This window comes from Periophthalmus magnuspinnatus, chromosome 1, assembly GCF_009829125.3.
Source record: "Periophthalmus magnuspinnatus isolate fPerMag1 chromosome 1, fPerMag1.2.pri, whole genome shotgun sequence".
NCBI lineage: Eukaryota > Metazoa > Chordata > Actinopteri > Gobiiformes > Gobiidae > Periophthalmus > Periophthalmus magnuspinnatus.
Window position 1 is genome coordinate 24,704,498 of NC_047126.1, and position 13,654 is coordinate 24,718,151.

General features: G+C 38.3%; 1 protein-coding gene across 1 annotated transcript in view; it reads left to right on the forward strand.

Moving 5' to 3' along the window:
* The window catches only part of myo15ab (myosin XVAb), an 84,962-nt gene extending 72,795 nt beyond the window's left edge, over positions 1-12,167 (forward strand). The window contains 11 exon segments of the mRNA XM_055221620.1: positions 129-211; positions 749-879; positions 1,809-1,903; positions 2,663-2,740; positions 3,074-3,170; positions 6,457-6,617; positions 6,896-7,029; positions 7,970-8,103; positions 9,634-9,767; positions 11,084-11,224; positions 12,066-12,167. Coding sequence (XP_055077595.1) covers positions 129-211; positions 749-879; positions 1,809-1,903; positions 2,663-2,740; positions 3,074-3,170; positions 6,457-6,617; positions 6,896-7,029; positions 7,970-8,103; positions 9,634-9,767; positions 11,084-11,224; positions 12,066-12,167 — 1,290 coding nt within the window.
* The last annotated feature ends 1,487 nt before the right edge of the window (positions 12,168-13,654 follow it).

Here is a 13,654-nt window from a genome sequence, read left to right on the forward strand (position 1 = left end):
GGTTGAGTTTTGGTATTGAGTCTCACTGCAGCCGAATTAAACGCTAGAGATAAAGATTTTAAAACATGGTTACTGAGTCCTACAGTATGTGTGACAGTTGTTCTTTGTTACCCTCCATCCTCCCGCAGCTCATCGGAGAGTTCCCCCTGATGAGGGATGAGGCTTACTGCCAGCTCCTCAAACAGCTCACCTCCAACACTAGCTCCAAGCCGTGAGTCGTCTGCACACACACCCACACGCACCCACCCACACACACACACACACACACACACACACACACACACACATACACAGCAGGTTTCCATAATTTTTAGGGACATTATTCCTAACCTTAAAGGCCCTGTATTATGAAAATTTGACTCCTGTGAGCTTTTAGCCATGTTAGAGCACAGTTTTGCCGTGACACTAAAGCTAACAGCAACTAGGCAAGGCAAGTTTATTTGTATAGCACGATTCATACACAAAATAATTCCGAGCATACTAATGTGCACTTCCTGATTATTAGACAATAAAATGATATCTATAATTAGGACCTCAAGCTGCTTATACAATATATCTCTACTGGGACAAGACAAATTTGGTCTACTACATGGGAAAAAATGGTGACAGGGATTTAAAGTAAGTAAAACAAAATAAATAAATTGTCCAGTTGGCAGAATTCAACCTTCTTTTGCTTTAGAGACTGTGTCCACAACCTTGCCATATGAATAAATGACACAATCTTAATCACCCTTTTGACGACCCTCAGGGACAGCTGTAGCCGCGGCTGGAGGCTGCTCTACATCCTCACTGCATTCCATCGCTGCTCCGAGGTGCTCAAGCCCTTCGTGCTCAAGTACCTGCAACAGGCCTCTCGCAGCGCTGGAGCTCAGTACCAAGGTAAAGAACTAACACACTCACTCCTGCACTGTCCCCACGGCAACCAGGGCACACGCAAACAAAAACTGACTGATGAGTGAGCTGGACATGGTAGTTTATGTCATAGATGCTTAGACTGTATAAAGAAGTGGAGTGTGACATCACATTGACCGCGAGTATCATAGCAACCAAATATCTTGATTTAGGGACAAAATAGCAAAATAAAAACATCAGAAAGTGAATTGTAGTCAGAATCAATGGAGTCAGAATCGCACCCGTGCTCACTTCCTATTTGGAACGTAGCGGCTAGCAGGTTAGCTATGTTCATTTATATACAGTTTAGAAATGGTTACTGCAGATGACATCTATGTATAAAGTCAGCGTGAACTAAATCAAACAAACGTAAAAGCCACAGGGAGTACCTAAATATCCAAATACATTGTGATACTTTATGGGGAATACACTAGCACAACTAGTATTGCCATATTGTGATATTTTCTTGATGTCAGTAACATGTGTGCCTGTGAATCCCTATCTGTTTCTTTTTGACTTGATGTGTTGACAGGATATGCTGGTAGGTCAAATCTTCAGCTCCGCCAATAAAATAAGTACTTGGTTTATTGGAATGTATTTAATATACAGTACACACTAAGTTATAGTACAGTTATAATGTTAGGTATTGTAATTCAAGATAGTAGGTAGTTGTGCCTGGAGGAACGAAGCCGACTATCTAACCATCTTAACCAAATCCTAACCTTGACCATTCCTTAATCGTAGCCCTAGCCTTAACCATGAGCAGACCACCCCTCTCCCTTGAGTATTTAGCAGCATCCTAATAACAAATGTCACATGTTTCTGGATTAGCACGTGCAAATGGCCTGGGCTCATCAACTCAATGGGTAAATCACCTCGACTTTAGTTCTATAATGACTATGTGTCCTGTGTTTTAGGTATTGCCAAAGCATGTGAGCAGAACCTAAAGAAGACTTTTCAGTATGGAGGCCGAATAGTTCCACCCAACAGCATGGAGCTGACAGCGATGATGGTCAGAACATTCATGAGTGAACGCACTTCTTTAATATGTTAATATTAAAGAGGTCTTGCTCTTTTTTATGACATTAAAACATTCTATGTGTGTTAAACATTACAATTATCATTTTACCACCAATACCCATTTTTTTACTCAAGTAACTAACAAGTAACTGTAACTCAAAATAATATTACTACAAAGTAGTATTACTTAAAGTAAGACTAAAGAAATTGTAATTACTGCTCAAATAAGTATAACTGTATGATTAATTGTTTGGACGTAGCAACTGATTTGTAATGTGAAGTTGACCAGGACACAATCTTAAACTGAGGGACTACTCAGACACAATACCCCTGTTGTCCAGGTATGATCCATAGTAAAATAAAAATTCAAATCTGTCAACTGGACAAAAACTTTTTTTTCCAGATTGATAGCACGCCTGAAGTGGTTTTATATGTCATCCATGCATGTTTGGATAATCTCTCTCGGGCACTATTTGAACCCTCCTTACGGAGTACTAACCACCTCTGCATAGACTATTACCTAAGAAGACTCACTTCTACACTCACTTCTACACTCTCTGTCCTCTGTGTCACCCTGTACTTGACTAATTCTGACATAATCTTACACCACATATGAAATCACATTCCAAACTCCAAATGTGTGAATAATAAATGTAATGTACTCAGTGTTGCTAATTAGCTTGTCTTGTGTAATAGCCTACTGGAGTTTCCACATCAGTGATGCTCTAGTATCATATGTGTGCTTCCTCAGGCGGGACGCAGCTCCAAACGCCAGCTGTTCCTCTTCCCTGGAGGTATCGAACGCCACGTGAAGCTTAAGACCTGCTCTGTGAGTATCTGTTAGTGCTGAGACCATCCAGCCATAGTCCTCTTAAAGGTGACACGTTAAGACCAAAATCACATTATGATTTCACAACTCTATATTGTAAATTTGCATTTGCCACTCCCACCCAATTTCATGTTGAATTGCTTAAAATGATGTACAGTATGTTAGACAAATACATTTAGTAGTTTTGCTAGTAGTAGTTTTAGTATCAATTAGTGTAGAAGCACTATGAGATGTAGACGTGTTTTTGTTTTTTTTTGTTTTTTTAAGAATCAATTAGTATTTGTGTATTTATGTTTTGACAACCCTTGTTACTTCTAATGTTTATTTGTGCAGGTTGCTCTGGAGGTGATTGAGGAACTGTGTTATGAGATGGGCCTACATCGACTGGAGGCCATGGAGGAATACGCTGTGTTTTTAGTCACCAACAGAGGTAATACACACTGTGACATGGCTGATTGCAACACACACACGGAGGAATACAACATGTTTTAGTAAGTAACAGAGTTCCATGATACATTGACAGGGCTGACTGTAACACACACAGAGGATTACAACATGTGTCTAGTCAGTAACTATCCGTCACTGCAACACAAGTAATACATGACACATTTAACCACAGCTGACTGCAACAAACACACATGGCAGATTACAATATGTGTTTTACCATGACTCTATAAATGAAGTGTATAAGGCATACCCACTCTGTCCTGAAGCTTTTGTTTGATTAGTGGCTTCTGCTCTCGTGGTATTGCAGCTCTTGCTTAGAAAAATTTAGCACAATGTATTAAACAGGGCACCAACAGCTTTATAGGATAACATGGCTGACTGTAACACACACTTTATATATGTTTTAGCCCCTAAGAGACATAACATGCATGACACATGGTAACACACACACAGAGAATTGTAAGTAAAGGAGATCCTACCCTAAGGAGATGCTCGAATTTCCACTACAGGGAAAAGTCGACCATATTTAAGAACTGTGATGTAACCAGAGATGACTCAATATCACATTTCCATTTCAAATGAACTCATCACTGTGTGTTGCTGCCAGCACAAAACACAAAGCTCCAGGTTTGTAAGGAAACGCATCAGATTTTATGTATTCGTTTATTTCAATTAGGACAGTGCATACTGTTAAGGAAAAAATAGCTGTTGTGTTAATGAGTCCTAGAGTTGTGTAGAGAGGCAAGAACTGTGGATGTCTGAGGCAGGAAAAGTTTATTTTCCATCAGTCCGAGACCCAGAGGCTTGAATATTCAGCACATTGTGATAGTATTGTCCTTTCAAGTCTGCCCATGCTTTCACACAAGAGGTTTAATTAGTAGCCATGATTGTACATTGAGAGGTAGATAAGATTAATTGCTTGGCAAATCCACAATGATATCCCTCTGTATTTTTTATACAGATTCATGCCAGCCTGACCACAACACCCTGTGTTACATCTTGAACCCGGCCAAACATGACCATGCAATCAGATTCATTTTTTTCAGTGATGAATGTGAAACGCACATTGGTCACCTACAAATAAATCACCTTTGGGTTTCCTCATATTAATAATAAGAGTTTATTAATAATAAGCTTAATTAATAATAAGAGTTTAATGCTTCTCTCATTGACTCTGGAGTAATCTGCAATGTTTTTCAGCTCCATGTGATATTTTTTTTTAATCCTTTTTTTGGATACAGATAGACAATGTATTGAAAGTATAAAGTTTTGGAGTGTGTATTCTGGATCCCAAGCAATAAATTAAGGTTGGTTTGCAATATGTTCCATTACTACTACAAATATTTGCAAGTAGTTGTGTACTCATGGAGTCAGTCCCAGTGGCAGACTGACAAATGGCATTCTTGGTTCAGAGCCCACATGAGGGTGACAGCTGCTCACACTGTGCTGTACTCAGATGCCCAGCAGGGGGCAGCACAGCCCTCTACTTCTCCTGCTTTGTGAATCCTTGTAGCAGCTAGTTTCTTCATGGGGCTAATCAAAGTCGTGTTGTTACTGTCAAGACAATAGATTCTAAATAGACATGCAAGTCGGTGTTGGCGCTCAGGGTGTAGTCCTCCTGCAGCCAGCCCTCTCCTGCTCAGACATACAGCCTTATACTAATCTATTGGGAAAGTAGTCAGTCTGCTTGATTTGAATATCATTTAGCTCAAAGTACAGTAATTATAATGATGTAATATAAAAGGCAAATATCTTTTTTTTTTTTATCAGAAAACAAAACAGCTAGAATTCCCTGCATTAATGGGACTTCAGAACTAGTCTTTTTCACTGAAATCTTGAATTTTGCTGTTCCTATAGTTACAAGATGGCAATCGTCAAAGTGACAGTATCCACAAGTCCTAGTTTTATTTTAATATGTTTTTGTCATGCACCACTCAATGTGATTGTTTTTTTTCCCTTTAAAAAGCTCACTCAGTAGATGCCATATAGGGCTGGTAATACCAGGGTCCCTGACGATTCAATATAATACACGATACATAACTCACAATGCGATACTATGATATGTGGCGACACATGATAATCTGTATACTGCATATGATCTCCTGCAATATATCACAATTTCTAGGATTTAACTACATTTGAACAACAGTAGTTATTTGTTAAACACCACTTGCACAAACCTAATATCAGCAGCGTGCAGTAACTTTTATGAGTAGACATGCAGACTTGGGTGGACATCAATATTTAGTCGATGACAATTTAATAACACCAGTTTTTAAACAAACTAACAGAAAATTTGTATATTTATTTTGCATGTCAAATGCATAATCCATTTGGAGTCAAATTAAAGAAACATAGTTTATTAATATTTGTATATATTGGACTGTATTTGACACACTGTTTGTACAAACAGGGCTATTTGTTTGTTCACAGATTTGTTCTACTCCTACACCTCATTTATGCAGCTGAGCCTTCCATATTATTGTTATCTATGGAATTATCATTATACATCTAGAAATCATATGAGTGACATATGACAGCTCTACAGATGTCTAATGTACTTAATAAACAAAATCAAACAGGCACAAGTGAAAGGAAAACAGGATTATTTGGATCTATTTAACTATTAACTATTGAATGATACTTTTGACATGCAATGATTTTAGATTTTATTGGACAAACACTGCTTGCCTTGATTGCCACTGCCTAATATGAAATACAGTTTTGCTGCTCATCCAAGCCACTTCTTCAATTCTCTGAAGAAGCGGCTGGGACGAGCAGTGAAAAGTCTTCATTCCTCCTTGTCCAGTTGACAGATTTTACTTTTGGCTTTTACTACAGGTAACTTTACCTAGGACTGGTCTGGACATGTCCCCACCAATTTTGAGCTGACCGGGGACAGTCCCCTCTAATATTCCTTTTCCCCGCGGATGGCAGATCATGATCAGACAGCATTTCATGCCAACCACATTTCTCACTTTTTATTTTCTCACAGCTGAGGCTTAGCAGACATCAGATAGATTAGTAAACAAGGGCACAGCAGTTTCACTCTAAAAGCTCCACCCTCTGGGGTTGGACTTAGTTAACTCAGAGTAGGATCAATTCTAGTGTCTCAAGCCGTGTATCACAAAACTGTAAATCTGTCCAGGATGGAAACACAAACGCCTTGATTGCAACAACAGTATGACCACCGTTGAAACCCTCTCTACATGCTCCAGTACCTTGCATGTATTTGAAGCGTAACCTGTTAGTTGTTGGTGTTTGGTCAGGTCAGAACGTGCGGCCGCTGAACAAGCATGAGTACATTCTGGACGTGGCCACGGAGGCGGAGCTTCTGGATCCAAACTACAGCTTCTGGTTCAGACGAGTGGTATGGACTCAGACGCTCAAGTTTGACAACGAGCTGTGTGTGGCCATGCACTATAACCAGGTATCACAGCTGCACTCAGTACTACTGCATGTACCATACTCACTACTGCTACACCTATCACTCACTACTACTGCGTGTATTACATGCACTACTACTTCATGTATCACACTGAGTACTACTGCACTCACTACTACTGCATGTATCACACTCACTATTACTGCATGCTTCACACTCACTATTACTGCATGCATCACACTGTACTACTATAATAGCCCATACATCTGATCAGTGTATCTTGCACATAGAGTGTGTGAGAGTAACTGTTCCTGTGTGGTCAGATTCTTCCAGACTACCGCAAAGGCCTGCTCAACACTCTGCCCCAGGGTAAAGTGAGTGATCAGCAGTACCACCAGATCTCCAAACTGTCGGCTCTGCAGCACCGCGCCAAGGACATCATCTTCATCCCCAGCATGTGAGATGCTTTAGACACATTTTGTCAACTATTTTTAAATTTAAATTGTTTATTGCTCTCTTTTATGCTGTTTCAAACATATACTCATTCTCTTACTATACTTTTATTAGTCTAATACCTGTATTTGCTGTATTACCTTAAATAATCACAACCACAAGAGGGCACTGTGGACCACACAATACAGAGTAATGTTGTGTTGTACTTTCTATATTTTTACTTCAGAGGTGGAAATTCCATTTCAGTAAGAACCTCATTACATAAAAACATATTCAAATAATCACCCAATTATAGGAACTGTATGTACAAATTTTATGCTGGCCAAGTCATTTATGTTATAATTTGGAGTTTTTGTTCTAAAACTGGGATTACATTGTGATTTTGATTTTGACATGAATTTTTGTCAAATTTGGGATCCTCCCTGCAATATCAGACATGTTTAATATTTGTGGTGAGTCGAGACTCAATTACACAGTGTGAGTTTGGGAATAATTTGGAACATCTTAAAATCTTACAAAATCCCCCAGTATAAGTCCAGATCAAGATCAGAAAGTAGCCAGTTGCCAGTTTCAACGCTGAAGTCCAGCTGGTTCAAACTTAAAAAGCCTCTCTGAGTCATCTACTACCTAAACCTCAACACCTGCAGACAATCATGAATCAGTGCTAGTGCAGCCTCTGCAGCTCAGTGAGTGAATTCTGGAGGTTCTGAGCTTCACATGAGGCCTGTCCATATACTGAGAATGAGAAAAATTTGTATGTGTCCTCTATCTGCAGGTTAAGACTCTGATAATCCAGGTTCAGTTGGATAAATATAATGTAATGTAACTAAAATGCCTAGTTATAAAAATGAGGAAATGTACACTAAATGTCAATGGTGAATGGAGTTTGCAGTCTCTCTCCTGTGTAAGGTTGTACATAATAATATGTGTGTTGTGTATTGCAGACATGAGCTGTCCGAGTACATAGCGCCCCCTCTGTTCAAAATGCTCCCTCCACAGCAGTGGGTCAACATGGTGACCCAGCACATGCAGCAGGTCCAGGCACTCAGCCCACACCAGGCCCGCGCGCAGTTTCTGGGTACAACATCCAAACATTATTCTTTTCAAAGCCATATGTCATGCATTGTACTGTTTTATCAATCTGGGAGATGTATTAGAAGTACTAGAGTGTTACTAGTAGTTGTACTTTTAGTTGTATTTTTTTGCTCAGTACCTTTGTACTGTACTGTAAAAATATTGCTCAAGCAGTGGTACCACGAAGACATCCAACAAAATTACTCAAATAACAGTTTTAAAAAAGCCTCTAAACGATTTTAAAGGGCCTATGTTATGCTAATTTCTGTTCTCTGCTATAATGTTGCCTCATCAAAAACATACCCAGAGTTGTGTTTTGTTTCACTGACACATTTAACACACAAATCCTTCATATTTAGTCCTCTCAAACAGAAAACACTCTGTGATGTCATGTGGTACTGCAGGAGGCGCTCTACTGTGTTTTTAAACTCCATACACCTTCACTGAATCATTTGTATAATTTCAGCCCTGGAATGGCCAATTTCTACTGAACGAAAGGCAAAAGCAGCTGTATGCTATTTTGAGCTTTGGAGATGTAGAGAGACTAATAATAAAAGGTTCCTCAAATGTGTGTGAATAAAGCAAAACACAATTCCAGTCATGTTTTTGATGAGGTAATTGCATTATAACATGGCTTAAAAGTAACAAGAATCCTTTTTGTGTAATATTGGACCTTTAGAGATGATATCTGTGTGCTAAATATATTTTTAATGTGAATAAATTCCTATTTCTGAATATCACCTGCACACTAACATTACAAAAATATATTTAAGATGTTGGAGTCTCCTGCCTGTCCCCATGGAAAAGGTACTGCTTTGTCAGGAATGTTTCACAGCATGGCATTAAAATTATGTATCATGGACTTATGGAATTTGCCTAAGATCTGACATGTAACTTGGCCTACTGCAATCTGTTTGTCTCAGTGTAATGCCATTCTGTGGAAGATTCTGGGCATAGAAATAGCTTATCCACGAAGACAAGCAAACAGCAAACCCTCAAACCAGAAAAGTCACATATTCTACCTTAACGAGGGGGTATATCATTTATTATTATTTAGCTTTCTACCGTGTTATTGGTAGCATTCCCTCATCAAAAACATGCCTGAAGAGGTTTTCTATGTCATCCATTCATGTTTGAGTATTTTAGCAATCTCTCCCGGGCCCTGTTCGAACGGCTAGCTGTAAGATTCTGTACACCCACTCCGCCCACAAGCCTACATCATCCATGCTCCTGCACAACAATTCTCCATAATTATATAAAAGCATGATACAAAATTGTACAAAACACCTTGACAAACCAGATGTGATGTGCAGTAGTTTCATTAGAGGGATGCACACTAATACCTCCCTCTTAAAATCTTTCACTGGCAGTCTTTAGAAATAACTTATAAGATATAATTTAATAATAGATTTCAAAATTTTGTCTTTTCACTTAGAATTTGCCACTGAACATGTCAGCTAGGTCATAGATTATTTTATTTGTATTTTATTTGTTATTAATACATACGTGATTTTTTGGCTCGGTTTCTCCACAGGCCTGGTCAGTGCTTTCCCCATGTTCGGCTCCTCTTTCTTCTACGTCCATAGCAGCAGCTCCACCTCCTTCTACGCCCCCTGCATCATCGCTGTCAACCAGCACGGCCTGCACTTTCTCCATAAGAACACCCACGTGAGCATACACACAAGGCGGCTTTCCGCATTTTTTGGGCACATTACATTGACTTCCATTCATTTCCTGGAGACTGACCCTAACTTTTAAAGACCCTGTGCCCCTAAACTCCAGTGATAACCTTTTTGAACCCATATCTGACGTATTAAAAAATATTTAAAATTGTGGAAAATGCATACCTTCCTCTAAAGAGCTCTCCCACTCAAAAGTTGTATTTAGCGTGATTAATGTATGTATCAAAATCTGTTTTGGGGTAGTTGGTAATAATAAAATGTGAAATGAGTGTGAAATTAAGGGAAATTGTTATGCACTTGGTCCATTTATGATTTATTCATGACTTCACTACTGTAAACCTATAGTGACAGGCTATATACTCACAAGTGAGTTTGTATAGTCAGTATCTGATTTAAGTCAGTGCAGTATATTTGCTTTATGTTATAGTAATTTTCAAGCATGTTTTTTCTGTATTTTGGCAAAACTAGGGACATTTGGGGCATTTCTTGTATAAAAATGGGTCAAATCAGTGGTTTTAGTTAACTTTACTGGGACAGAGGACACAGGGCTCAACACTGGGACTGTCCCAGTTAAATAAGGATGTCTGGTCACCCTACTACTTTTCACCACCACCAGTATACGCCCACTGCGCTGTATTTACTTAGTTTTCCAATTTAATTTTCTTAATTGGTGATATGTGTAGGGTTCAGCAGCATGTAGTCATTTTGGCACAAATGAGAAAAAAATCTGCTACTCACTAGGGTAATCTGCAGCTATAATGCCAACAGCTGCATGGCTCTTTGTTGTGATGATGTTTACATCATCACAACAGCTCCCAAGCAGCATCAGCTCCCATTGTGCACCGCAGTTTACTTATGTGGAAGCCGGCAGACATGTTTCTTTTATTACGTCCTTTTATAATATTGGGATTTGAAAGGTCCAGATGATGACATAATGATCCATGAGTGTCATAGATTATAACTATACAGCAGACCCAAGAACAATGTCTTCTTTATATTCCAGGCTAAACTAAAAATCTCATTCATAAAATTCAATATTATTATTATTTTTTTTATTATAAAGAAATCAAATTGAATCATAAATCTTTACTTGCAAGTGGACCAATAGTTAACCTGGATATTAAGAATTTTGAATCACTGTATTGAGTTTCTTAAAGGTCCTGTGTTACACAATTAGTTTTACTCCTGCTGCTTTAAGTCAGGTTAAAATGTTGTTACCTCCTCAAAGACATATCTGGAGTTGTGCTGTGTTTCATTCACACCTGTTTGAGTAACACTTTATAATGCGTCTTTGTGACACAGGAGGTGATGGCTGTAGTCCCTCTGGTGGAGGTCCAGTCCAGCCGCACCCAGAGGCCCAGCACAGGGACCAGTTACCCCTATGTGGACCTTACCCTGGGGGATATGAACTCACAGAAAGTGGTACAGCTGCAGCTTGAGCAGGTACAATTCACTCATTCACTGTCAAATAAGCAAAATATATCACAGGAGAATAAGAGATGGGTAGAGTAGCTAAAAATTGTCAAGTAAGAGTAATGTTACTTCAAAATAGTATTACTCAAGTAAAAGTACAAAGTAGTGGTCAAAGAAATGACTCAAGTAAGAGTAAAACAGTATTTGGGGAAAACTACTACTCAAGTAAAAATAGCTTAAAGAGTAACTGTTGGGATGTAACAAGTGTTTTATAATTTGAAGTTAATGTTATTTGAAGGAGAAGGACATTCGATAATGCACAAAATTTGGTAAAGATTGGCACAAATACAAGAAAATATACATCTTGTCTGAAGGCGCAGTGCAAGAAAAACAAATGTTCAAATGATTTCATATAGTGAACATAAAGCTTTTGTCACTATTGTCACAAGTATCCAGCACTTTTACTCAAGTAAGAGTATTGATACGTCAGTAAAAAAAAAAAAAAGTTACTGAAGTAGGATTAAAGGAATGCATCTAGATAAGTGCTCTGATAAGATTACAATTTTAAAAAGTTACTCACCTCTGAAAATAAAAATGAAAGTGTATTTGTCAGATTTCACCTGTGCTTCACTTTCTTGTTCAAGTAAGTCCAACAGCAGCTTTCTTGTTCAAATTGGTCCTATTTAGGTTTTTTAGAATCAATGCCTGTTTAGTTGAAATACTTTTCCATTAGCTGTGTATCAGGTTTTTGACAAGCCTTCATCACACATGGCTGAGTGGATAGAACCATTAGGCTCTATAAGACTTATTGTGAGTCTACAGTGGAGGACATGTTTGTATAAGTCTGTCTGTCTGTGTGTGAATGACACAGGGGCTCGAACTGTGCCGGGTCATAGCCATGCAGGTGGAGAACATGATGTCACTGCGGGAGAAGAGGCTCACACTGCCCCCTAGTGAAATCACCATGTTATAACATCAGTATATCTGCTCTGAAGAAACCTACCTCGCTGCTGTGTGGCTCCTGGTGGAATCCAAAAAAACTCCTGAAGACTGTGCATGAGACTTATTTCAGGTTGAAGTTTGTACATGAATGTGTCTAATATGTGCTTAATAGGGCCGTGCCTTTTAATTTATATATATATTTGTTTATATATTTCATAATATTTTTGTATTTTTTTACAGCAGTAAAATATTTAAGCATACTTCCAAATGCTGTTGTAATTTTTTTATAACATGTCTCATGAAAATGATTCACGTATATATATAATGATATAAATGTTTGCATAGAACTGTAAATAATTACTATGTTGTTAAATGCCCCAATTCTGTACAGAGACATTCATCTCCATGAACAGATGAGAATACATTATTACATTTTGTAATAAAGCATTCGATCACTGTTTCTATGTTGTCAAGCATTACATGCAATCTCAATATATGGTTAGAACAACTGCAACGTGGTAAACACAGAAGATGTGGGTATCGGAGTGTGTGTATGCGTGAATGTGTGAGTATTTATTTTGTTGGTTTAATTTATTCTATTATCCTTTTGCCAGTGCCTTCCAATGTGCATTGACTTACAATGGTCAGATTTTTATTGCCAAGATGTTTGTACATTTTGATACATTGCAACAAGTAGTGAAGTTATTCTAGATGAGGCGTAGTGGAAGTTTTTCTTGGCCAATAGTTGTAATTTTCACAGTAGTATTAGTAGTTTTAGTTTCCCAACTTTTTGTCAGCTCTATCAGATAGTTTGAAAAACTTCATTAAGTTAGTCACTAATATTATCTAAATCTCTGAGGGCTCTTTGTTATCCTGGCTGTAGTTAACACAGCATGACCACTCCCAATATGGTCAGTTTTACACACACAATGTATATATACATAATTCACACAAAAATGTATTTATTGGTTCAGTACATAAATATATATCGTAATTGTCCTCACAATTGCAAATAGAGGTCAAAAGTTTTTCATGTATGGTTTTTGTTTATCTCCATAACATTTACATTGTAGATTCTCACTGAAGGCATCCAAACTATAAGTGACAAATATGTAGCAAACAAAAAAAATGGAACGTTTAGTTCTGCTTCAGTCCTGGTTTAGTACCTCCTTTAACCCTGGTTTAGTCCTGCTTTTGTCCTGGTTTAGTCCAGGTTTAGTCCTCCTTTAGTCCTGGTTTACTTCTGCTTTAGTCCTGGTTTAGTCCTGGTTTAGTCCTCCTTTAGTCCTGGTTTACTTCTGCTTTAGTCCTGGTTTAGTCCAGGTTTAGTCCTCCTTTAGTCCTGGTTTACTTCTGCTTTAGTCCTGGTTTAGTCCTGGTTTAGTCCTGGTTTAGTCCTCCTTTAGTCCTGGTTTACTTCTGCTTTAGTCCTGGTTTAGTCCTGGTTTAGTCCTCCTTTAGTCCTGGTTTACTTCTGCTTTAGTCCTGGTTTAGTCCAGGTTTAGTCCTCCTTTAGTC